Genomic DNA, 25,995 nt, shown 5'->3' on the forward strand with positions numbered 1-25,995 from the left:
TTCAAGGTCCAGTTAAACAACTTCCTTTCAGCTTTCTGGCCTGTATCAAGACACTTGAACCGACTTAAACTGTGATTTCACTGCAGCAATGATCCACAAGCATCTAAAGTGTTGCAGGGGACAGAGTAGGATGTGAAATCTGATTGCAGAGGAGGACCACAAAAACGACATTCATCGCCTTTGAAGAACGTTGGACCTTAATCAGGGACTGATGTGAATAAGACGAGGAAAATCATGAGAACACGAGTGATCATAGTTTTCCTGACTTTCTTTGCAATGATCTTGAAGTTCACTGAAGGAAAAAGTGTAAGATGTTTCCTACTTTGTGTTTGTTTGTTTCAGTGTATGAAGATTGATTTTAATATTTATACATCATTTCAAACTGTGTAACCACATGCAAAACGTAATTCTTGAGTAAAACTTATATTTAGCTTTGCTTTTTGTCTCATGTTACATTACACAGGCTGTGCTCATTGCTGAATTATGCTTAATTATTATGGTTTGTGGTTGATTTATCCAAGTATACAGATGTCGTAGCAGTAATAGTATCTTAACAGTTTTATCCCTACAAGTGGATACTTTTCTGACACCAAATTGTGATGTAACTTTAAACAGTCCATCTCTACACTTAATTTGTTCAGTGTAATTTATTTAATTGTTTCCTAAATTATTGTTTATCTTGAGTAGTACCAGTCGATTACTTGTGAATTTATTGCCTGTTTTAGTGTGATATGCAGAGCTGTGTTTTGTCTGTAAGTGCATTTAATTTTACTTACTCTATTCCATATAAAATTGGATTTTTTTGCAGATGGCAATTTGACGCACTTCTAGCGTGTACACTTCCCTTCGGTTGTCTTTTCAAAAACTTTGATAAGATAACTAAATAATTTGGCAAAAAAAAAAAACCATAATAATAATTTAATTTAAATAACTTGATTTATAAGGTAACAATTTTGAAACTGTTAAGTTTCAATTTTGAAACTTCACTTTCAATATATTTACAGTATATTGTTCCTACATAGCAGCAGGGATTGCCAAAGCAAGACATTATGGTGTGTAATTATTTTCATCCTCCAATTATTTTGTATGCCCACAATAAACTGAATTAATTAAAGTGAATGCAAATAAACCACTCTTAGGGCTGAAGAACTGTTCTTCCTTCATTAGTACTCTACTGTACTGAAAGCCTACATATATCAAATCATCTCCAATTATATTTGGCTGCACCATACAGCAGAATTACAGGTACTTTTTAGAACTTTTTCTAAGTACAACACTGACTAACTTAAAGTCAAGACATTTTCTGTCAGTGACGGTCAACTTGAATACCAAAATAAGAGAAAATCTTTGAGGAGTTCTTCTTTTCTTGATATTTGATGTTTTAAAATTAAATACCTTTATTTATTTATTTACTTTACAGTGTGTATGCAATGGAAAATCAAGATGCCACTGTAAAGGAGTAAAAGGCAACAGGGTAAGTTCATTGAAATTTACAAGGAACAATTCTAAAGTAAAAACTTGCTTCTTTTACCCTTGATTTAAAGAAAACATTTCATTTTTCATTCTTTTGTTTAAATACTTATTTACTGAAGCCATCTTTACCATCTCTTTGTGACATGACCGGGCTTGGCGGTTCAGGCATATCATATAGATAGTTGTTTAGATGGATGTTTTTGTGTATATTTCTGTGTAGAAAGACATACTCTATGTGTGCGCAGTGTTTGTAGAACGAAGTCCAATTTACCTCAAGTGTGCGAGAACTAAGAACGTGTCATTATGTGTTTGTTGGTGGACCCAAAATGCAGACAGGAGCAGGGAGCATTGATCATAGATAATGTTCTTTAATAAAAACTTAAAAATTACAAAAGATCACAGGGAACACAAAGAACCAGAGCAGAACAAAAACAGAAACCAGGAACAAAAATCAAGCTGAATATTGATGGGGAAGAGAACCAGAATGTGACAGGATTTAACAGGAGGAACTAGCAAAGGAGTGTAGACAGGAGAAGCGTTTAAATAGTGTGAGGGTGAATGCTAGGAACCAAAAACCTGGGCTGATGAGCTAACAGGGGAGAGAGCAGACAGGCTGAGGAAAGATAGAGACAGATAGACAAAATGGACACAGGGGGTAAGGGAGAATATGAAGGGGACTAGGAAATGAATATATTGCTAAAGAATACTAGACCTAAGAAACACAATTAAACTAAAGTAATAAGGAATAACTAGACAAGAAATACACAAAACAAGAATCACTGAGAAAGGACTGACCTTGTTCCTAATCTATTTTGGCTAGATTGAGAACAAGACTGATCTCAACAAAATAAGAAACTAATACAAAATAATACATAAAATTAAGCTATGAAACAACCTGAGATCCTAACAAAATGGGAGCATTTGAAAAAAGTTCAAATAGAGGAAATGTAGTAACACTGTCCAATCCTGATGCTGCACATGTACTAACTGACTGAAATCTAATATAAATCAACAAAGATTAAAAAATGCAGGCAGAGAGAACATAAAATATTTGGATAGCTATATATTTCATTCAAGGCAAATTATTCATACTTTCATTTTATTTCTGTCAGCTGTTTCATATTTGTATGGCTAATGGCTTTGTTTTTTCTAAGTTTCTGAATGAAATAATTTCAAGACTCTTATTTCACATAACTGTGAATTGTCCCTCAGTTTGAAGTAACTCAATATAACAATATGTAACTTATATATAACTTTCTGAATGTTACAATGTTGCTTTAAATAACCACTAATAAACTTGTGCATGCATGTAAAGGCTTTTATTTAGTTTTACCTTTCTGTATTTTTTCACAAACACTCATTCATTAAACACACAGGGAGAGAAAGGTTTTCCAGGAGATCCAGGTCCTCCAGGACCGGAGGGGCACCCAGGATCCTTAGGTCAACCTGGACTAACAGGACCAAAGGTAGAAATTCAACCACACTCTTATTATTCTGCCTCCTTCTGACGCTTAGTGGTTGTGAACTGGCCAGAGATGGTGATAAATTACACTTTTTTGTGACACTTTTAGCAACATGTCTTTCAGGATATCTAAGATTAATTATGTGTTGCATTCTTTGAAAGGGCAGTACTGGGTCTGATGGACCAATGGGAACAAAAGGCGATCCGGTAACATGATTGCACTTCACAGCCAAATGAGTTGCTGGTGTTGTCCTTAACACCAGAGTGTAATATAGTTTTCTTTTTGTTATTACAGGGACCAGACGGCAAGGAGGGATTTGCTGGATCTCATGGCTTACCAGTTAGTTTCCTCATGTGTTTCTAATGTACAAAATCTTACCCTATGTGTTCTGCAGTCCATACATCCATTTTGCCTTTTAACTTTTGCTAACTTTATCTCATAGGGTGTTCCAGGTTTACAGGGGCCTCTGGGGCCCCCAGGTTATCCAGGCTGCAATGGAACAGATGTGAGGAAAATATAAATTCTCTACACATTTTTGTTTATACACTTCTTACTTTGACAAAATAATGTACTCATAGAGAGATCCTGGACGTCCAGGTGTTGAAGGAAATCCTGGTATTGATGGAAATAGAGTAAGGAGTAAATTCCAATACCTTCTGCATTGGGGTAGAACACTGTTCTACGTTGATGAATATTCAGTATTTTTTTTTGTATCTTTTTGTTTTACTTTACAGGGACCCCCAGGTCAGCCTGGTCCTAAGGTAGGGCATGCTGTTCTAAGCTCTTTGTTGAGTGCTTTTTTATTCATGAAAGGTGAAACAGCAAATTTGCTGCAGAATAATTATCTTTTAGGAGTTGCAGGATCTTGAAGCGCCATAAAAATAACAAACAACATGATTCAGCACAATTACCGTCGCTGCTTCCCCCTGCTCCCTGAGCTAATTTTGTATCAGGCCCATGTGAGACCAATAACTTTTTTTTTTTTGAAGATTTTCCTCTTCTCCTTTTTCCCCGCTTTTTATCCCACAAGTCTGTGTTTTCTTCTTACGCATCAAGGCATTTGTTTATGTTAAAACTTTATTTGTAAAGTGTTGAGCGAATGCATAAAGATGATTGAATAGCAATTTTTTTAAGCTTTTTGATTATTTTTGTGTGTGTTTATGTTTTGGATCTACAGACTATGCAGTTTGTGTATATCTAATTACCTATTTTATATGTGGTCTCATATATTTAAGTAATAGTTGCTGTCTGTCAACATGACTGGGCATTTTGACTCCACCACTGAAACACTCCTTTCCTCCAACGTTTTTACTCAATGGTCCTTCTGGGAAATAAACATAATTCAATATATTCAAGATTGTGAGCTCAACACTGTCTTAGACCCCACATAGGGCCACTTAAAATTCAAATCTGTCTCGTCTCTTAATCATAAGAGGCAGACAAAAAAGGAAGAGAATGAATGATCCATATATATCTTTTTTAAAACCTAAAAAAATAAAATAAAAACGAGATGCATAAAGTTGTATGTTAAATGAGCCATGTGAATATTTTTGTCTGTCTGTCAGGGTGACTCACAGACAACAGCTCACTCAATGCCAGGGCCACCAGGACCACGGGGAAAAGATGGAAGACCGGTAACTTTATAAACAATAGTATTATACACTAAAACTAATAAAATAGAAATCTTTTTGTTGAACCACATTGTAATCAATCAAAATATTGAATAATGAAATGTACGAAATTAAATCTTTATTTATTTCAGACATGTAAAATGTTTTTTATGTTCTTTTTTCCCCCCCGTTGTATGTAGGGTTCTCCAGGTTTATCAGGTGAGACAGGACTACGTGGGGACATTGGACTAAGGGGTCCTCCTGTAAGTATTTGTCTGTCTGTCTGTCTGTCTTTCTTTCTTTTTTTCTTATGCAATGGTTAATCCAAACTTTTCTGTTTCAGGGGTCTGCTGGTAATACTGGAGCTCCTGGCTCCAAGGTATGCATGCATTAAATAAGTTGCACTCATTAAAAATGTGTTAATATTTGCTCAGTATTTGCAATAGAACCAGAAGCCACAGCTGCAGAGTCTTTTATTTGTATTTCTTTTCTCATTATCAGTTTTTGTCCAACCATGGAGAGACTAAACTTCCACCCATTGTGGTTTTGGTTTCCCGTAGCAGTGTTCACTTATCTGCATTACAGTTTTTCTCAGTCTCATTGGTGTATTTCTCACATCAGCATTTACATTTGCACAACAGCGAGTACATTTCTCAAAACAATTAACTGCAAAGCCATTTGCTTAAAATGGAGAGTCCATTAATCATAATCAAGTATTCATGTCAATAAAAGTGTCAGTGTCTTCACTGACAAAAGCCCTGACACCATTGTTTTTGAGCAAGATTGTCTAGTGAATTTGTAAAGTTTTCTTTTTGACAATTCACTCTGGAAGTGTTCGATTCAGAAAAGCTACAACCTTTCTGTAGGCAAAACTATACACGATTTTTACAGGCATTTTAAATCTACAGTTACAGTAAGTGAGGTAAATGAGGATCAGATGCTGAACGTGTATATTTTACGTTTTTATTGCATGTGCTCTTTGCAATTCTAATTTGGTCACAGCATTGTGTAAAATCAAGATACAAACTTATTTACAACAAACATTAGAAAAAAAACTTAATGGCATAACATGATCATCAGTAAAGCTTGAGGTTCATGAGAGAAATTGTTCAATTTAGGAGAAATTGTCAGGAAAGCATGATAGAAAAAAAAACTGAAGAAATGCATATAATTTGCTTAACAGCTTTTAATAACTAGTTCAATCAATCAATCAATCAATCAAATTTTATTTGTATAGCACATTTCAGCAGCAAGGCATTTCAAAGTGCTTTACATCATTACAAACACAGAATCACAATGCAACATAGAATCAATCATTAAGTCAAGTTCCATCAATAAATTTGTAATTGATTGCATTTCAAATACAATTCTAAACAGGTGGGTTTTCAGTTGAGATTTAAAAGAAGTCAGTGTTTCAGCTGTTTTACAGTTTTCTGGAAGTTTGTTCCAAATTTGTGGTGCATAGATGCTGAAAGCTGCTTCTCCTCATTTGGTTCTGGTTCTGGGGATGCAGAGCAGTTCAACAGTACTCCTTGTAATTACTCTAGCAGTGAAATAAGGATTATTAGTTTTCCAGGTTTTCTCAATTGCTTTTATGCTACTATCATTTTCAACACAGTTAACACACAGGCCTCCTCGGGGTCAAATTGAAACATTTTGTTTGGCTTGGACTCTAGCTGTGCCAAAACATTTAAAATATGAAACAAAACAAATATTATCTTCAAACAATACATCTTCTTACTAAGTTTATGAACTGTTCCGATCAATCGTTTCATAATAGACAACAAAAACTGTAACGTTGTGGGAACTTTAACATGCACTCCCATCTCACAGCTGCATGGAATAGCTTTGGTGGTAGGAGATCTTTCCGTCTTGGAATGTGCTTATTTTTGTGGATGTTTGTGACTATAGAGCGGAGTACCTAAATTTGGGATGTGGATGGAGTTTACAATATGTGAATGTTTTAAAACAAACTTCAAAGTCTTGCACACATTCTGCAGGGCCAGGAAGGAGCTCCAGGAATTCGAGGACCAAAGGTAGTTTCTGTTTTTATACCTTACTATGATGACCAGATATCGCTAAAATTCATTTTTCTGATGTAGGGTTTCCGAGGACCCCCAGGCCTACCTGGGCCTCCAGGCAGGACTAAAGACTTTTTTACCGGCACCCTGTCAATAACGGTATAGTAGAAGTAATTTTTCACTTATCCTCAGCATAATGCTGTGCTGTTCTCTTTTTGTAAAAAAAAAAACAAAACAACAAAAAGCAAAAAAAAAACCACCAAAAACATCACAGTTGGGCTGATAAAACCTGAAATATTGCAGATGTACATGATATCTGTTAAATATATCACAGACTACGCAGTTTGTGCCAAAAAGGGGTTTGCCATCCCTTTTGGAGTTCCATACACTAAAATAAAAATAAAATTAAACAAAAATCCCTTTACCAGCTGTTCCATCTTCTCTAGTGGCAAGTAACCAGTACAGTTTTGTGTCTTCCGAAGGTAAAAAAAAAAATGCAGACATCCTGAAAAATTATTTTCTAGAACTAAAAACCCCCCAAAAAACTGTTTTGAAGTCAAAAGGATATTCCTAAACTGCCAATCCACAACAACTGTGGATTGTTGTTTTTCTTTAGGGTCATCTACGGTTTCATACATTTAAGCTGGTGTTTTTCTTGCAGGTTAACTTCAGTTCTTTTGTGTTCATTAGGATTTAAAAGGAGACAAAGGTGATGCAGGAGACAAAGGATGCAAAGGCAAACCTGTAAGTTTCTCTCTAGAATTTGTGAAATTGTTAATCTCTGCCTGTATAACTTTGGAAATATCTGATTGTTTTAGAACTATGCAACTTTTTCATTTGTGCCTTTTCTTAATCTTTCCTCAGGGAGATCCTGAGAGCCTCTACCACACAAAAGGGCAAAAGGGGGACAGAGGAAACCCAGGTCCAGAAGTGAGGATAAAAATGTGTTAACATGTTTTTCTCCATATAGCCTGTTGTCTAACTTACTTTTCATTTTTGACCTGTAACGCGTCAGAAAATAAGAAAATAATATGACCAACAGAGGGCAGCAGTGCAGCATATGCCTTTTTATTCAATTCTGCTGCTTTAGCAAGACGTAATTCCTCTGCCTAGATTAGATTACACACTTCAATTGCCTGCTCATCACTGGCATTTATGGTAAAATAAGTAAAAATAAATACTGTCAACTTTCAAAAGTTTAAGGCACTTTATCTAGCTTTGTTGCATCAGTTTTTCCACATTTTCCAAGTTGACTTTGTTATAATGTAGAGTGAGGTTTTGTACAATTGAGATTAGTTCTTAATAATTTTAGAACATGAAAAATATTAGATATTTTTATATATCACATCTGTGTGATTTGTAAGGATTGTTCTTTCTTTTCACCATGATTGTATTTCTTCCCCTTCAAATTCCCCCAACAAACCGTGAAATAAACATGAGCTGGCATTTAACTTGTCTGTCGCTACAAAATGAATTAATACAGTGAATACAAATCAACTCGGTTCTGTGTGAAGTCACGTATGATGTGGAAATGCTTCAGAGTCGATGAGTAAGGCTCCCATTCTGATGGACAAATCTGTTTCAGCACATTTTAAAATTGCTATGCATTTAAATTACAATGTAATCTCTGTCAGCTACTATTTGTGCGGACATAGCTTTTCAACACAAGGGTTCAAAGTTTTATTTAGTTAAAGCACACCTCAGTAAGTCCATGTTGGTATGTATAATTTACAGGGAAAGCCAGGAAAAGACGGTGAACCTGGAAATCGTGGATTCGGGGTAATCACTACTTTAGTTTATGCATGAAAAAAATGCTTCACTGTTTTATCTGTGCTTTGCAAGTTTTGAATACAATGCAGCTCTGCTTAGGGAAGACCGGGGCGCAGAGGAGAGCCAGGACATCCAGGCCCACCAGGAAGAATGGTTAGTCAGTCTCCATTCATCCAACCATCCATCCATAGTAAATTACCTTCATATATGTTATGATTGTCTCTTGTCTTTTTAGGGTGAAAAGGGAAACATTGGTCCATCTGGTCCACCTGGAAAAGTGAGTTTATACCAATATTCACTTTTTGTGCATATATATTGTGCACAATTGTTATCAAACTTGTTCATGCTCATTAAGACCTTAAAAATTATATTTCTATAGTAGCTTGGCTTTCACATTTGTTGTTTTAGCATAATGAGAAAACAATCTGTTGTAATTTTCTAATTTCGGAAACCTTCAGACATTCTCTCTGTGCTGCTGTTTTCAGTTCGAATCACTCAAGGGACACATTGGAGATCCTGGCCCTCCAGGTCTTCCTGGGTTCCCTGGGACCCAAGGTAGAGGAATATAACTAGCAGACAAATCAGCAAATACAAAAAAGACATTTGTCCATTTTGCTATTTTATCTAGTCGATCCCATCCATTCATTGTGCATAATGACAGATTATGAACAATGTTATTTCTGCACTGGTATGGAGTTTAAAACTACAAATGAATGCTTGTTTTATTGTACAAAGTTTATAAATGGTAAAATAATATTATTTTCATAGGTGTTATAGGGTTTCCAGGGCTCCCTGGATCTCCAGGTGTGTATGAGCAACAGATTATCTCACTGTTGGCATTGGCTGCAGTTACTGTCAAATTCAAAATATCTTCTTTTTCCAATTCTCATATTGTGTTTATGTAGGTTATGCACTTGGGATTTATGTACCAGGTGAACGTGGTTTCCCAGGCCCAAAGGGGCATAAAGGAGACCTTGGGGACCCTGGAGGTATTTACATGGGGCCTCCAGGGCTACATGGTGATCCTGGTGATCAAGGGCCTCGGGGAAACCGAGGCAAGCCAGGACGCTTTGTAAATGGAAGTAAGTAAAAAAAAAAAAAAAAGAATTGACCTTAAAAACATTTGTCCTCTGAGTAATATTAACCAAAAATGCACAAGCTACTTTAGCTTTAATAACATAAAGCTACCTAATTTTTAAAATTTAATCAGTAATACTTTTATAACAAATTTATGTCAGATCATGATGTCTTAGTTAATGTCAAGTTGTCATAACAAAGACATTTTGAATAATGTCAACTTTTTTAACATTAAAAGTGTCATGATTTACTGAATGACACTTTATGACAACAGTCATAAATATTCATGAAGACTTACTCATGTTCATGACAGGTGTTATGTCATGTTTATGACTGTGTCATGACAGTCTTATTCACATCCAGTCAAATAAAGTGTTACCAAAATGCTTTTGTGTGATCACAAAGCTAATGAACTCTTTTTTTGAGCAACTTTTAGCTGACTGTGTCATTAAGGGTCTCCCTGGGATCAAGGGAATTAAAGGTTTACCAGGACCTACGGGGAATAATGGGTATATTGGAGATACAGGTAAGAAATTTGTTTTACTCATTAATTAACAACTATATTGTTTTTGCTAGAATGTTGAGTTGTATCATTACCAAAGTGGTTAAAAAGTTATATTAATAGAAAGTAAATCACTGTTTTTTTCCCACTTGCTGAACATAACAGGAGAGAGAGGGGAAATCTGTTATGAGTGTCAAACGTCGGGTCTTTCAGGACCAGCCGGTCTCCGAGGTCCACCTGGCCTTCCTGGTACAGTTCTTTACTTCACACACAAAAAGACACGCTTATATTTTGTCTCCTAATAAAACCAGAATATTCTGTATGAATCATTATTTGAAACATCTTTGAAAAACTGATATATATTTACACACACACACACACCCATATATATACTGTATATAATGAAGCCTAGGCGCAAATTCAAACTGGAAGACTCTTTTATCCCCACTGGGACTCGTTAATTGAAGCGACCTCCCCACAATCGTCGACCTATCAATGCTGGACCAAGCCACGTCACGGCCAATCATCGACCAAGTCCCAGCTGATAGGGACCTTCATTCATGGCGTCCTTCGCTCTCCAGCCGAGCTCAACCCACCACCACCCCTTCTCCTCCATTCGCCCGGTCCTGAGGCCCGCACCCTTCTTCAACCTCCACCACCAGTGCCGGGCCCTGGGGGATGATGTTCCTAACAGCATCGGGGATGCTCATCTGAAGCCTATCGCTAACGCTGCGATAACCGTTATCCCCAGCCGGGGCCCGAGCGCCAAAGACTTTAAATTCTGTTTGTCAATAAACTCTTCTAATTGTCTTCTTATCTCCGTCTGAGTCTCTCCAGATTGAACTATATATATATATATATATATATATATATATATATATATATATATATATATATATATATATATATATATATATATGTGTGTGTGTGTGTGTGTGTGTCCGCTGTCACTCAGGCACAAATCAAGGACGGGGTGAAAAGGGGGATCCCGGCTTTCCAGGTCCTTCAGGTTTACCTGGGCCTCCAGTAAGAAAGTGCATCATAATCACATTGCAAATTTGTTTGTTATATGTTATGCTTTTACTTAAACAAAAGTATTTTTAACCGAAGGGGTTTAATATGATGTTTGTCTAACTTTTGCAATTACAGTGCAATACTACTCAGTTGCACATTTCTTTAGTTTGTAGCATGATGTTTTCAATAACTGCATTGTGTTGTAAATTAACCCTTACTGTACAGTAGGTTATTCTTAGTTCTGCTTTTACATATTTATTTTCTGTGAATCTACATGCTTCGACTATCTGTCACTTTGTTGCTGATACACTTGAATTTTCTCGCCGAGGACAAAATTCTACCACAAAGTTGTGTCAAATTGTCCAAATTATCTTTCATCAAATACATATGTAAATAAACAAAAACATAACTAAATGAAATACAAATAATGTTTTACTATTGTATTGTATATGCAAGAATTTCTTATATTGTTTAATGTAAAGTGATCCACTGGGATGATTACCTTGAACATAGGATTTAGATCTAAGCCTTAGAAACTTAAATTGTAATAAATAAAATTAAGCTTATGTTTTATCTGCTGCTTCCATCATGATTCTAAATGTTATTATAGAAACTCTTGAGTATGAAAGGCTTTTCCCTGCACTACTTTGGTGAAAGTCGTCTCATTTCTCATTGCTCCATGGCCACACTGGCCATGGAGCAATGAGCCAGTTTAAGTACACCCAGTGGAAAAGGGGTATTTGTCCAGGCAACTGCCAAACCTTGAGACATTCACTGGATTGAAAGATGGAGAGGCATGAAACATTACCAGAGAGAACAAGTCTCCACTGCCCGATCCTGTAGGGGCATGCTTTACAAAACACCAACAAGTCCTTTGCATTGCATTTAGTGATAAAATGCTTGTGGGGCTCACTGTGCTCTCTTCTTGGGCTAATTTGAAGGTCACATGAAGTTTGACAGTTTTTAAGTATTGCCTCTGCACTCTATGCTCCTGAGCATCTACTGTCCTTACACTATGATTACATTAAGCTTACCACTGTGTGGCTTAGTTGCTGTCCTCCCCTATCACTTGAACTTTGTTATAATACCAACAGTCAACCAAAGAAATTTTAGTTGCCAGAAAATTTGCAGACTGTACCCAAGTTGTATCCTAGTGTAATGTCATTGTACAATGTATGATCAAATGTTTCTTTGTTTTTCCTTTTCATCCTAAAGGGGCCTATAGGTCTACCAGGATTACCAGGCCAGCTGGGGCAAAAGGGAGAGCCATCTAGTAATGTCTCTCCAGGGTTGAAGGGAGATAAAGGAGAACCAGGACTCCCTGGAAGACCCGGTCCAAATGGTTCTCCTGGATCTATGGGTTTACCAGGAAGTAAAGGCACTCCAGGGCCTCCTGGAGAATTGGTAAAAAAAAAAAAAATTAGGACAATTTCTTCACCATAGATCTTATATGATTTTTGGTATTTCCAAAATTGTGGGCCATCTGGAAACACTAACAAGGTTCCTTCCCTCACTTAGTGCCAAAGCCATGGAGTAGGAGACCCTGGGTTTCCTGGTCCACCAGGACCTCAAGGGAAAGAAGGACCCATTGGCTACCCTGGACCAGAGGGTTATGGACCTCCTGGACCACCAGGGACCAAAGGAGTCACCGGTGTACCTGGCCTGCCAGGAGACCCTGGAATTCCAGGTGTGAAAACAAAGGTCATTTCAATCTACATTAAAATCCAATCACATAAAAGTACTCAAGTTTCCTTCATTTTATTTGTAGGCCAAAAAGGGGAATCTGGTCATTTTCATACCAAAGGCCCACCAGGACCACAAGGATTTCAAGGACCGCCTGGCTTTGAAGGAAGTCCAGGTAATCACGGTCAACTAGCTGGCTGTCTGAGTGCATAGTTCGGGCTTTCACTATTTCCACTTTTACAACAGAATATTTAATAGCTTATATTCTGACAAAAAAAAAAACAAACAACTCATCCAGGTGTTCCAGGAGTACCCGGTGTCCCTGGAAATCCAGGCAAAGCAGGACAAAAAGGAGAAAGAGGGGCCTTGATTCTTACTGGAAATCCAGGACCCCAAGGGCAGAAAGGTAATGCACAAGGGATTTACAATTTCTCACATTTATACTCAAAAATTGTATTTTGTTATTGTATAATCCATGTTTGTTTTTTTGTGATTGTTCAGGTGATAAGGGGCTGGCTGGCCCTCCAGGTACTCCAGGTTGGGGTTTTCCTGGGCAGTCTGGTCCTCCAGGCCCTCCTGGTGCCCCAGGAGAAAAGGTCAGAAGTCTTCAGTGAAAACATACAGGATGGTGTTTGTTGAATAGAAGTAGACAGTCACACTCTAAACAATTCATTAGGTTTTTAAGGATAAGAAACAGAGGATAGATATTTCCTACATCATGATTGAAACAGGAAGGCCTAAAGCTCTATAAGATTTAGCAAGTAAGAAGCTGAAATTATATGTAATGTATTGATTTTCTTTAATGTAGCTATTTGCTTCTATAGTGTTAATTAAATAATTAGTCATGGAATTAATTACCCTATTTAGGGTGACAGTGGCCATGGACACCCTGGTCGTCCAGGTCCTCCGGGACCACCTGGTGAAAATGGAGCTCCAGGGCCTGCCGGCGATCCTGGAATCCCTGGTCTTCCAGGAAGTCCTGGAATAATTGGCAAATCTGGGCCTCCAGGAGAAAAAGGTAATTGTAGCTAAGAATTTAAAGTTTAATAGTACAATGATGATAAGGACGTCTTGATGCAGACAAATAGTGTGTTTTCTTAGATTAGCATTTATCTGTTTTTCACATTATTTCATTCTTCCTGCAGGAAGAAAAGGTTCTGTTGGCCCTCCAGGGCTTCCTGGTACCAAAGATTTATGTATCGGTTTACCTGGACCAATAGGATTTCCAGGAGAGAATGGACATACAGGACATATAGGTAAATCTATATGAACCTAGAGTCATTTAGTGGAACATTTAGATGAAGGTAATGTATAAGATGTGACAAATACATGAGATGTCCGGTTTGTAGTTGTTTTACCCTTTAATTTTAGATTTCTATTAATAGTTATCATTATTTTATTCTTCCATTCATTCCCCAAGGGGCTAATGGCTTGCCTGGAGAGAAAGGTAATGCGGGTTTACCTGGATTTGGTTCTCCTGGCCTTCAAGGTGGTCCTGGACCCTCTGGTTTGTCAGTTCCGGGTCCACATGGGACTCCGGGGCAGAAGGGATCTCGGGGTCGGGATGGCTGGCCTGGTGAACGAGGTAATACGATGGTTTACTTTATCTTAGTCTTTCTAGCTATCCATTTCTCTCTTTGAATATGCAGGTCCAGTCTCTTGTAAGGCTATTCAAACTGCTTGATTTATGTTTTCTAAAGTTTGTATTTTGTGTGATATAGCAACACAAACCTGTGCTTAATACTCTTATTAGGAAAAATATACGGTTTTTATTATCTACCAAAAAAAAAAAAACCTGAAAAGTAGCACATGCATATGTACTCAACATAACTTTTTAGGGCTCATCTAAGTTTGCTATAAGCTTCCCAGCAAATAAAATCTACAAAATCAGTAGTTGAGCTTTTAACCTCTTGGATTACCTTTCTACTAGTCGGTTGAATGGGTTCCCAGATTCACTAGGTGTATGTTGGCTGCTGCTCTCAAGCTCTGAAGGACAACTTGCTATAAGGGTTGGGACTCACAGTCTGATGCTGTACTTTGACATCTTTTCCCCCCTAGAATTATTCCTGACTTAACCCTAGATGTGTTTTGTGCACCATGGAATTGAAAAACAACTAATGATGTCATTAGTTGCAAACCGGGTTTGTCCTCAGGTTACAGGATATAAAATGTATTCTAAAAATATTTGCCTGCATAATAGTTGATTCCATATGTTATTTCATATATGGATGCTTGATCCATTAAAGTACTGTAGAAAACACACAATGCATATAAAGCAGAGCTATTTCGCCCATTTTCCCTGACATCAAAATGTATTTTTAGGACAAATAGGAGACCGTGGGCCTGATGGTATATCTGGACATGGTCCAGATGGAAAACCAGGGAATACAGGACGACCTGGACCAAGAGGTAAGTGTTATGCATTAAATGCAAACATTCTTCAATCAGTCAAATGTTTAAGTCACAATGTTTGATGTACACCTTCAAAATATCGGTAGCGATTGGTTTATGGTTCACAAGTTGGATTCAGTCAAATTCATTTTACAGGGGACCCGGGCCCAGACGGAGCAAGAGGCCGACAAGGACCCCAAGGCATGGTGGGAGATCCAGGTGATAGAGGCCCTCCAGGACTTCCTTGTCCGACACGCATCTACACTGGGCCTCCAGGAGATCCCGGAGAGCCAGGTTCCCTTATTATAACTTATTCTCTTCCAACTATAATTTCACATCCAACTACACTTTCAAGATGATGTTGAATAAAGCATGGTTGATGTGGTGAGAATATTTTTTGAGAAAATCTGTTTTTTCAACTACGTGAATATTAAGACTATTCTTGTTCTATTTCTGTTAGGAAATCCTGGTTTAGCTGGTTTCACTGGTGATCCTGGGAGATCTGGACCAAAGGGACAGAGAGGAAGACCTGGACCACAAGGGGATCTGGGGCAGAGAGGTTCACTATTAATTACCATTGTTTCATCCCAAATATTTTAACACACTGGTTGGAGACTTGATCTGTCCTGTGTTTGTTTGTGAGTACAGGTCCTCCTGGGGAACCTGGCGTTGATGGTCAAGCGGCATCTGAAGTTAGGCGAGGACCAGATGGAGCCCCGGGAGATTCTGGTCATAGGGGTCATCCTGGTAAGTATTACTCCATGGAAGGAATCGTGCCTAATGTGACAAATTAAAACCACCATCTTCTAAAAATGTAAGCCTAGATATATGTCTTGGCCTTAGTTCTCATGAATATTTCACTGTTAAACAGAGAAATGGCAAGAATTTTCTTGTTTCCTAATGAGGTGCAAAAACCGAAAGAAACTCACATCAATTCACACAATAATGATCCATAAAAAATTATTCTTTGCTGTTTACTATAGCAGAGTAAGAGTAAGATCACCTAAATATTCTGCTATTTCTACATATAAGAGTTAATTTATTGCTCTGCTTACGTTTTACATATCAACGTAAAAACAATCTTCCTAAGCCAATACAAAGAATTTTCAACATTTTATTCCTATCACTAGTCAAATAAAGTTAGCAGCACAATAAAGTCCAATACTTAAATAAAAGCGAGTAGAAGCAGAAATGTGCTCGTTCTTAATGCGAAATAAAATATAAATACCAAATCTTCAGTAAATAACACCCATGTTGCAACCATAAACATTCCCCTGAATTATTTCTTGGGCAATACAGAAAGATCTAAACTTCTCCCCTATGAGTAGTTGGTTTGGCATGTGACAATTTAATATAATGTGATATTCCTTCAATGTTATATATTTTGTTTTAGTAAGAGCAGTAACACTGTTGAGTCTAACAAGTTTGTTAGATAAACTGTAAAATGTAGAAATTGCTGTTAAGCTACAGTTTGTTTGTTTTTTGCTGCTGTTATATCAGAATAGCTGATTCTTTTAATTTCCACAGGGCTCAAAGGAGTGAAGGGAGATCCTGGCATTCCCGGAAGGCCAGGACCAGATGGTGTTCCAGGTACAACAGGCAGCAAAGGAGCTGCTGGAGAACCAAGCTATGTGTACGGACCACCTGGACCACCTGGACAGAAGGCACTAATGACTTAACAAGGATTTTTGATGACGATGCTTTTAGTTCTGCTTAGTAAAAATATGCAGCTGGATATAAATTTAAATGGATATAGAATTTGTGGGCTTTTGTTTTTTTTTTCCTCCCTCTACATGCCAGGGTGAACCAGGGTCCAGGAGTGATGTCATGCTCAAGGGACAGAAAGGAGAACCTGGGATTGAAGGACAAGTAGGTGTTCCAGGAAGCCCTGGAGCCAAGGGGAACACAGGACCTGATGGAAAAAATGGTTATTTAAACTGATTTTTAATAGTAAAGGGGGGTTATTATGTGTTTTCCAGCCACATAGTGCCATTTTACAGCATAATTAAGTAACTATGTCACCTTTAGTTGTTATAAAAATTCAGTATCTATCAACCATAGCTTAATAAAAAGTAGACTTTGCAAATTAATGCCTTGAAATTGGCCTGCGTCTCTTTAGGAAGCTCCGGCTCTTTCTAACACTCCACCTACAGAACACAATGCTACTCCATCATGCCGTTTATAGCTGTTCTTAGGAGCTTTGCATTAAGAAGTAGTTTGTATGATAATCTCAGCAGATGTGTAGTTCTACCTCGTGTTTTCTAATTGCTGTTGCTACTCTGGTGGAGATGTGTGAAGAAGGCGCGGGGGAGGGGTTCTCTGAGAGGTGGTAGCTAAGCTGGGAACAGGCAGCTCCAAGGAAGAGCTTTGTGTATAGTGCACCCCTGGATGGTTGCCACGGGAATTAAAGGATTCCTCAAACATACATGAAAGGATAATGAAAGAGGCACCTCAGGTATTTTTTTGATGGTGGAATAACATTAAAACAAATATGCAGCTAAAATAAAGTTGATTTTAGACCTTCCATCCCATCTGTAAGTAATTTGTGACAAATTTCACTTCTTATTATTATTTTGAAAGGGGGGATGTTATGGAAACTCAACGTCTTTGACATTAATATTACTTTAATAAAACACATACCCGAGCACCAAGCATCAGAAAGGGTTGGACATTCTGAAAGAGACAGAGGCCATATATGGAAAATATTTTCATAACAACTGAAAATAACATATTAATTTTATTCTATCATAGATTAAAATACATAATCCCCCCCTGATAGTCCATTTTGTTTTTCTTCAAATTGTGGTTGTATCTTAAATAATTTTCATCTTCTTCATTGTAGTTTATTTGTTTTTCCCATTATGTGGTTCAGGTTCCCCAGGATTTCCGGGTCCAGTTGGTTCTGATGGTCCCCCTGGAATAAAAGGACACATAGGACCTATTGGACTACCAGGTACCATGTCATATAGCCTCAGGACACGACAATAACACAGATGTCAACCAACCTAGTAAAATATATCTTTACTTATATTTTACTGGACAAAACAAATTATCGTAATTTCTTTTAGTCAATGAAGAAAAAACTGAAATAATTGGCTTTGCACCAGAAAAATCTATTTAAGATAAAAAAGATTCTTGAGTCTCTTGGTCTTTTGGCAAAAATAGCCTATCAGAAACTTTGGGACAAACTCTGATTTATTGACTTTACTTTTAAAAATTGTGTCAGCTGGTTTGAATTTGTTTCAGGCTTTTCTTTTGTCTTGTCTGGATTATTGTAATGCACTCTACATGTGTCTATCCAAAACTTCCCTGGACCTGTGGCAGTCTATATTAAATCTTCTCATGCAACTCCATGATTATTGGAGCTACATTCAATTACTGTGCATTTCATAGTGGACTATAAATCATCTGACTGGGTCCCTTTAATCTGCTTTCGTTCAATGTGCTTTGTGTGTTCATCCTCTGTTTGTTGAAGTACTTTTTGCTTTTAATCTCAAAAGGTGCTGGTTCCTTCCTTACTTTTGTTTCCTCAGGCATTCCAGGCCCAACAGGCCATACTGGGGAACGTGGTATAAAAGGAAGTCAGGGACTTGATGGTATTCCTGGGCCACCGGGTCAAAAAGGGGACACTGGTAACAAAATCCATCTTTAAGTCTCTTTCTTTCACCGGATACAAGTTTGCTTCCTTTGAAGCTCAATCTTGATTAAATTTTTCCCCTGGCAGTTATAATAGGAGGAGTACAAGGAAGACCTGGTGATCCAGGCCCGCCAGGTGAGTTACAGGTCAATGAATTAAATAATTTAAAAATGTTCCATTTAAAATATACATACTTTGCAATAGTTGAAAAGTTCTACTTATGGTTCATTGATGAACTATGGTTAGATTCCAAATGGATCAGAGCATTGCTGCACTCTTTGCCTTATTTATTAGCAACAGTATATATTATAGGCTGCAATGAGAGAATTTGCCATTTTGTGGAGTTGGACCCCAAATGGTGTCTAGTTTTGACTACGAATAACTATAAATATTTGCTAAAGGCAATAGTTGATAAAACTAGTAATTCAGATGAAACTACCAAGTCGGGGAAATTGTAAAGAACATAATAGCATAATAGGTCAGTTTCAGTTACTGTCTTTAAAGGTTTTAAAACAATTGTTGAAGTTGTAGGTCCAGCACTGATGCTAGTTGATCAGCAAGATGCTACACTAGTATGGCATTAACACAGAAGACCTCACTTCAATATACAAGCGTTTAAGAGTTTTAAGAATTCAACCTTACAGTTAAATACTTTACTCAACAAATTCACTGAACTGGCAACATTCAACTAAACTACTGACAAAACAATAAAGTGATTAAAGTAATAATAACAATTAAAATAGAAATAAAACCAATAAAATGATGCAATGATGTCACAGTTCAGTGTTTTTACTAATTCAGATTGAAGTAATATTTTCTTAGTTTTGACTGAATTAGAAATCAATATCCTTTTGGATATTTGATTTTTAATCTATGCATCAATTAGTAATGGATATTTAATTTAAATAATTCAAGGTACCAAAAAGGTGCCTTAAATGAACACAATATATGTGATGTTTTGTTTTGTTTTTAACATTTGTTTTAAGACCAAAACATTGTAAATAACCATATTAACAGCTGATGAGTGTCAGTGGTTTGCCTCAGCTGTTTTTGTTTTGTTTTTTTCTTTCTTTAACTCAGGTCCTCCTGGGGATATCGGTCCACCTGGTTTGTTCGGCAGAGGGAGTCCGGGACCAGAAGGAGACAGGGGAATTCCAGGTCTACCTGGACTTCCTGGTGAATCAGGACTACCAGGAAGAGAAGGGACTTGTATTCCAGGACCTAAAGGTGATGGTGGATTCCCTGGTAACCCAGGAAACCAAGGTGAGTATGTTGAGCTGGAGAATTAGACTTATCTACATTTCTCAGTGAAGAGATGCCATGTTCGTCCAAAATCTTTGTGTTTTACACAAATATCACTTCATTTTAATATAGGCCACCCTGGTCCACCAGGCCCTCAAGGTCTCGTAGTATCAGGGTTAAAAGGAGACAGAGGAGAGCCAGGGTTCCCAGGAAGCCCAGGTTTTGGTGGGCCCTCAGGAAATCCAGGCCCTCAAGGGCCATATGTAAGTGACAGTAACACTTCATCACCAGACAACAAACTTTAATTAAAAATGTGTATTAACATATATTTTTATTTATTAGATAAATGTAACAAATACTTGTGTTTCTTTATTTTTCTAAAAGTCCAGAATATGTTGGAAAATGTTCTGTGTATCCTGCTATGTGTTACAAGAAAATGGTAACTAAAAGTATTTCTTCATGACTTCAAGTCTAATCTTTGACTTTTTCTGTCTCATAAACCTTTTTAAGGGTCCACCTGGTGTACGTGGATTCCCAGGACCAGGAGGAGACCCTGGTCCTTCAGGGAGACATGGCCCCCTTGGTAATCTATCATCTTTCAACTGCAGACAAAAGTGTGATCTATCACTGCAAAAGAATACTGGTGCACAAATGATTTATGTTCCAACAACTATGATGAAATGGTTAGTGCTTAAAATACTGGAGACAAAGACAAAAAAGATTTATGAGACTTCATTTTTGCTCTTGTCTGCAATATCTACTTAAGTGGCGTTTATGCAGGAGGTTGTGAGAACAAACTAACTCCTTGAAAATCTTGTCAAATTATATGTAACAGGTGACAGAGGAGATCCTGGATACAGCCCAGGTCCATGTGGTCCACGTGGGCACAAAGGTTTTCCTGGACGCCCTGGTCCGTCAATAGCCTTCATTAGTAGAAAGATATTTATTCAATCTAATCATCCAACAGTACCGTCCTCAGTGCTTTTTTTATTTTCTACAAATAACTTATTTTCTCCTGCTGTGTACTTGAAGGTCGCAAAGGTGAACCGGGCTCTGTTGACAGGATATACGAACCAGGACCTCCTGGATTACCTGGTCCTAAAGGCAATCAAGGACTTCCAGGAGCAATGGGGCCACCAGGATCACTAGGACCGCCAGGTGAACAGGTTTATAATTCTATTGTCCAGTGAATAAATAAATGCATCTATTTTAAGATGTTTGTTTATTTTAAGGGGTGAAGAATTACGTAAAATCGACATTTTTGTGTTTTATGTCATGTTATAATATTATTCAGTTGTGCCTAAACGCTTGCTCCCACTATTATTTAAAACTAGCTCGGAGCTGTTTTAAATAATATAAATAAGTATGTATTTCAATAAATAAATTGAAATACGTTCATCTCGTCTCCCAGGACCGCCTGGCGTCAAAGGACCAGGAGGAGTGAGCCCTCCTGGTCCTCCTGGATTCACTGGCCACAAAGGAGACAAGGGAAACACCGGATTGCCAGGTTTGTTTGTAAAACAGGGTCCAGCCGTTTACTGTCAGTGTGACCTAATAAAGTGATTAATGAGTATATTCACATTCTTTTAACTCCTGTCTTGAAGTTTAGCTAACTTTATTAGATCATGATTTTTATCATGATTTATCATGATTTATTTATGAAAGAAAGAAATTTAGGTCCAGCTGTGAGAATGTGCACAGACATACATAGGAAATGCTTAAAGTTCCAGCCTAAAAAGTTTTCAATTAAAGTTGCCTGAATTAAATATGGTACTGGAATATGCTCCTTAGGTCAAGTAGGCGGACCAGGAATTCCTGGTCGAAAAGGACCAAGAGGTTTGCCAGGGAGAGCAGCTACGCATTACACAGATGGTTTTCTGATTGCCAGGCACAGTCAGAGCATTAAGGTCCCTGACTGCCCTAATGGCAGCAGCCTCATCTACTCTGGTTATTCCCTCCTCTTCATCAACGGAAACGAGCGAGCTCATGGCCAGGACCTTGGTATGAACATAAAGATCATCATATCCATAAATAATGTGTACTTCACTGATCATCGTAATCTGTGTTTTCACTTGGGTCACAACAAAATATTTCCTTGAATGTTTTTTTTTCTAAATTCTCAGGCACAATGGGAAGCTGCCTCCCTCGTTTCTCCACCATGCCCTTCCTGTTCTGCGATACAGAAAATACCTGCCGCTATGCTTCTCGTAATGACTATTCCTACTGGCTGTCCACTGATAAGCTCATGCCTGCCAACATGGTTGCCGTCACAGCTGATAAAGTTGCCCCCTACATCAGCAGGTCAGACAAGAGTATACACACACGTTCAACACAGCATCATTCTGAAAAAATATTAGTTTACTGTTTATCTTAAATATATAGACTGTAAACCGGAAGGTTTTATACGCTATAAAACAGCACATGAACTTGCTTTCTATTATTTCAAACTAAGTTTTTCCTCTTTTAGTTATGATGACCTAATTTATTGCTATTTCCTAAAGGGCAATAAAGTAACAGTTCATTTCAAAGCATCTTTCTTTAAGTGTCTAACAATAGTTTTCTGGAATTTTTTACCATTCCTCCAATCAGAACTGGTGTAACTTGTTTGGTTTGAAGGCAGCCATATTTAAATACACATTTTCTATGGTGCCCTGAAATTTTCAAGGGGACCTAAATCAGACCTAATTAAGCCTCTAAACTGCTGACTATTTGGTGAACTTTGTTGTTTTTCAAACTTCTTTTATCTCATCCCAGCTTTCCATTTTCATTTACGATTTAGGTGCTCAGTTTGTGAAACAACCTCCAAAATCATAGCTTTCCATAGCCAGAACACTCTGATACCTGAATGTCCCAGAGGTTGGGAGACCCTGTGGACTGGTTACTCATTTATAATGGTAAGAAAGCAAACATTTTAGCTCCCGGATTGCTCGATCCCATAAGACACCATATTCAGTTTTGGTTAATTATTATATCTTCCAGCAAACCGGAGCAGGAGCAGAAGGATCCTCCCAACCCCTGATGTCTCCTGGGTCATGCATGGAAAATTTCCGCCGAGTGCCTTTTATTGAGTGCCACGGCAGAGGCACCTGTAATTACTATCCTGATTCCTACAGCTACTGGCTAGCCTCCCTTGACCGAAACAACATGTTCAGGTAAACTGTTTAATCAGTGATAAATATTTTAAGAAATATTTTTATTCAAATATTTAATAACTTATTTAGTTTTTTCTCTTCTTGCCACATATTCTGACAATCTCAGTACAATTTCAGATTGTTTTTGTACCAGCTCCTGAGAAGATTGACATTTTGTGACATGATTTATCCATATCACTTGAACCCGTGCTAGCATTTTTTTTTTCCTTTTTCAAGTAAATTATTATTTCTTGTTGTTTTTCCCTGTGTCTAACAATGTTTTTTTTAATTTTTTTTCACTCCTGTAGTAAACCGGTTCCCCGGACTGTGAAAGGATTTTCTCTAGAGAGAGTCATCAGTCGTTGTCGGGTCTGCAGAAAATCCTGAAACTGTGGCACTGGTGCAAACTGGAGAAAATGTTTAAATTCACAATTTGTGAAATAGATAGAATAGTTCTAGTAACATGTACTGGTTGTACTTTTAAATACTTGCTCATTTTACATTTGTATTACCATCATCTTTGGTGATCTTTTTGTATATTCTGGAAATGCACTAAATCTTATAATTCTGTGCTTCAGCACAATGGAGGCGATACTACCGAGATGGGTTTTTAATACTCTTTTTTTTTAACTTTATTTTTCATTTTCCTTTTCTTTAGATCATTTTCATAATAGGTGTTACAACCAGGACATTTTTGGCTAAACAAACCTGAACTTTGACAACTTTTGGCATATAAACCCACTACACAGCTCATGTTGTAATTTCCACAATATGTTAATTGATTTGATGATGTTTTCTCCTTCCAATGACACTTTCACAATTCTAATAAAGACTAAAATTTATACTAATAAAAATATCCTTCCTTATTTATGGCATGAATTCTTTCATATTCCAGCTGTGATATTTTATTTTTTATTTAGTGTGGTTCTGGTTATATGAAAACTGTTCTTTACCTTTACCTTAATGTGTATTTTCTTTGATCTGTTTGATAAATTCACCTGTTTCCAGGCTTTAGATGTTGTTGAAGGAACATTTGAACCAGCACTACCCTTAGAAAGTTGGCCCCAAAATTCTTGGAACCCCTTAGCTGATTCAAAATAACTCTACAGGGTATTTCTTAACGTACATAAATAATGAGTTGAATTCCTCCATGAGCGTAAGGTCATCAGGCAGCTGAAACTAGTACAATTTGTTGAACTTTTGCCATTGATATTAAACCTGAGCATTAGTAAACAGATTGATAATCTTTGAGTTGTCTCAAAGATTCATCTTTTTGATCTCATGCATGTTTGTATTTTGCAGTCCCTTGAGGGTCTTGCAATCATTTTGTGATTTTTTTTTTTTCAATCAAAATGACTAATTTTGTGGTGCTGCTTTAGGAGTATTTGCAAGGAATTTGGGCTATTTTTTCCTCATTAAATCCTTTCCAAAATCTATACATAGAAGAAAAAGATTTTTAAAAATAACAAGCAGACAGATTGGACACACAAACCTTTTCATTCTTTAAAGAATTGAATAGCTAAATTTTTGTTACTCGCCATATCATGGACAGTGACTTGACATCAAGTAAGTAAGACTGAGGCAGCACAAAAATATGCAGTTCCTCCTTCTTGTGCTGTCTGGAACATTGTTTCTCAACCCTGATCTTCAATGCACACCACCCTGCATGTTTTAATTGTGCTCCTGCTGCTGATTTCAATATTTGACTAATTCAAAAAAAATCTGCAAAAGATTGCAGTTCTTTACTAAACCGCAATCCTTAGAATCGGGTGAGTTAGAGCAGAGAAACATCTAAAGCAATGGCTGGTATCTTTGAATGTTCAGATATTTTTCTCTGGTTCATTACACCTGAATCAAATGACGGCTCATTACCAGGCCTTTGCAAAACTTGATGACATGCTGAGGAGGTAGTTAGACCATTTGAATTGGGTGAGCGGAGGCACATCTAAAACTGGTAGGAGACCAGTTTTTAAGGACTGGAGTTGGACACCCACAGACTAAAGCATGTAGGGCAGTGTACCTCAAGGATAAGGGCTGGAAATCAGTGGTGTAGAGTTATAGAAATCACATACAATTTATTGCAGATTTACTGCCCCAACATAACCTCTTCTGAATCAGACTCCCAAAGCCAGACATGCTAGTAGGAATGGCTAACTTCTGTTATGCTAATTAAGTTGGGCTGCTATAGCGATATCACAGTGAGCATGTAACATTGCTACTCTGTATTATTTACTGTATTGTTTTCACTGTCTAATATTCTTAAATAAAACAATTTTTTGTAAATATATTTGTGAGGCAATAAATATGACAGGAGCAACAAATCAAAAATGAAAAAAACATGGAGTTATTAAAACGCAAAATGAGAATAATAACATAGAGATAAATTGAGTGCTAAAGACAAAAATTTTAATATTAATTCATGTCTGATTTTTTGATTGATTAGTAATTCAATTTTAATTTTGTTGCATTTCAATGGTACCTTCATTCAGTTGTTAAGTGATTTATTCAGTGAGCATTCAACTTATTTCTTTTTGTTTTTTTCTTAAATGTGGCAGGATTGATCCTCCATACTTTGATCTGTGAACACACATTTATTATAATATCTACTGGAATTTTAATAAGTAGATGTGAAAGTGCAGATTCTATTCAACTAAATAAAAATTTACAACCAAACAGAAAAAATAACCACAAGCAATGCTTTTTGATTCACAAGTAACAAACTACATCCAAAGAAATTGCTCAATATAAATTCCTTAAAATAACAGCTAGATAACTGATAAGTAATTACCTTCACGACATGCTTTTGTTGCCGACAGGGATGGAAAACTCTGGTAACTGCTTGATGTCAAACTCAAATGACTCACCATAAATGACACAGATTTTCCTTTGATACTTAGATGTCATAAACATGACGTTGGAAGCACTATGTTCTTGCTTTTTGGTGCACAAATATGATGTAACTTATACCCTGACTGAAAGCA

At 37.2% G+C, this 25,995-nt stretch overlaps 2 protein-coding genes across 3 annotated transcripts; both read left to right on the top strand.

Annotated features, from left to right (window-relative positions):
* The first annotated feature begins 8 nt into the window (after window positions 1–8).
* Window positions 9–8,742, top strand: LOC116721279 (collagen alpha-1(X) chain-like). 2 transcript variants are annotated; one of them, XM_032564908.1, is made up of 17 exons: window positions 9–306; window positions 1,421–1,474; window positions 2,850–2,939; window positions 3,098–3,142; window positions 3,231–3,275; window positions 3,379–3,441; window positions 3,515–3,568; window positions 3,671–3,697; window positions 4,502–4,570; window positions 4,747–4,809; window positions 4,890–4,925; window positions 6,547–6,582; window positions 6,649–6,726; window positions 7,258–7,497; window positions 8,302–8,346; window positions 8,437–8,490; window positions 8,573–8,742. In XM_032564908.1, the coding sequence occupies exons 1-17, from the start codon at window positions 235–237 to the stop codon at window positions 8,714–8,716; spliced, it is 1,215 nt and encodes a 404-aa protein (XP_032420799.1). In that variant the 5' UTR covers window positions 9–234; the 3' UTR covers window positions 8,717–8,742. The 2 variants fall into 2 exon arrangements, with proteins under 2 accessions (XP_032420799.1, XP_032420800.1); XM_032564909.1 differs by lacking the exons at window positions 7,258–7,497; window positions 8,302–8,346; window positions 8,437–8,490; window positions 8,573–8,742 and having other exon boundaries at window positions 19–306; window positions 6,649–7,102.
* Window positions 8,743–8,824: 82 nt separating this feature from the next.
* LOC116721273 (collagen alpha-5(IV) chain-like) lies at window positions 8,825–23,851 on the top strand. Its single transcript, XM_032564894.1, has 34 exons — window positions 8,825–8,892; window positions 9,106–9,141; window positions 9,243–9,419; window positions 9,851–9,940; window positions 10,082–10,165; window positions 10,872–10,942; window positions 12,146–12,334; window positions 12,449–12,617; window positions 12,699–12,788; window positions 12,912–13,019; window positions 13,115–13,209; window positions 13,481–13,631; window positions 13,759–13,869; window positions 14,034–14,198; window positions 14,936–15,022; window positions 15,161–15,298; window positions 15,465–15,563; window positions 15,653–15,751; window positions 16,532–16,668; window positions 16,805–16,931; window positions 17,877–17,957; window positions 18,538–18,636; window positions 18,729–18,776; window positions 19,722–19,904; window positions 20,016–20,146; window positions 20,394–20,466; window positions 20,719–20,793; window positions 20,916–21,041; window positions 21,295–21,390; window positions 21,675–21,884; window positions 22,007–22,184; window positions 22,663–22,777; window positions 22,863–23,035; window positions 23,323–23,851. The coding sequence occupies exons 3-34, from the start codon at window positions 9,335–9,337 to the stop codon at window positions 23,399–23,401; spliced, it is 3,762 nt and encodes a 1,253-aa protein (XP_032420785.1). The 5' UTR covers window positions 8,825–8,892; window positions 9,106–9,141; window positions 9,243–9,334; the 3' UTR covers window positions 23,402–23,851.
* Window positions 23,852–25,995: the final 2,144 nt, after the last annotated feature.

Source organism: Xiphophorus hellerii, chromosome 6 (genome assembly GCF_003331165.1).
Source record: "Xiphophorus hellerii strain 12219 chromosome 6, Xiphophorus_hellerii-4.1, whole genome shotgun sequence".
Lineage (NCBI taxonomy): Eukaryota > Metazoa > Chordata > Actinopteri > Cyprinodontiformes > Poeciliidae > Xiphophorus > Xiphophorus hellerii.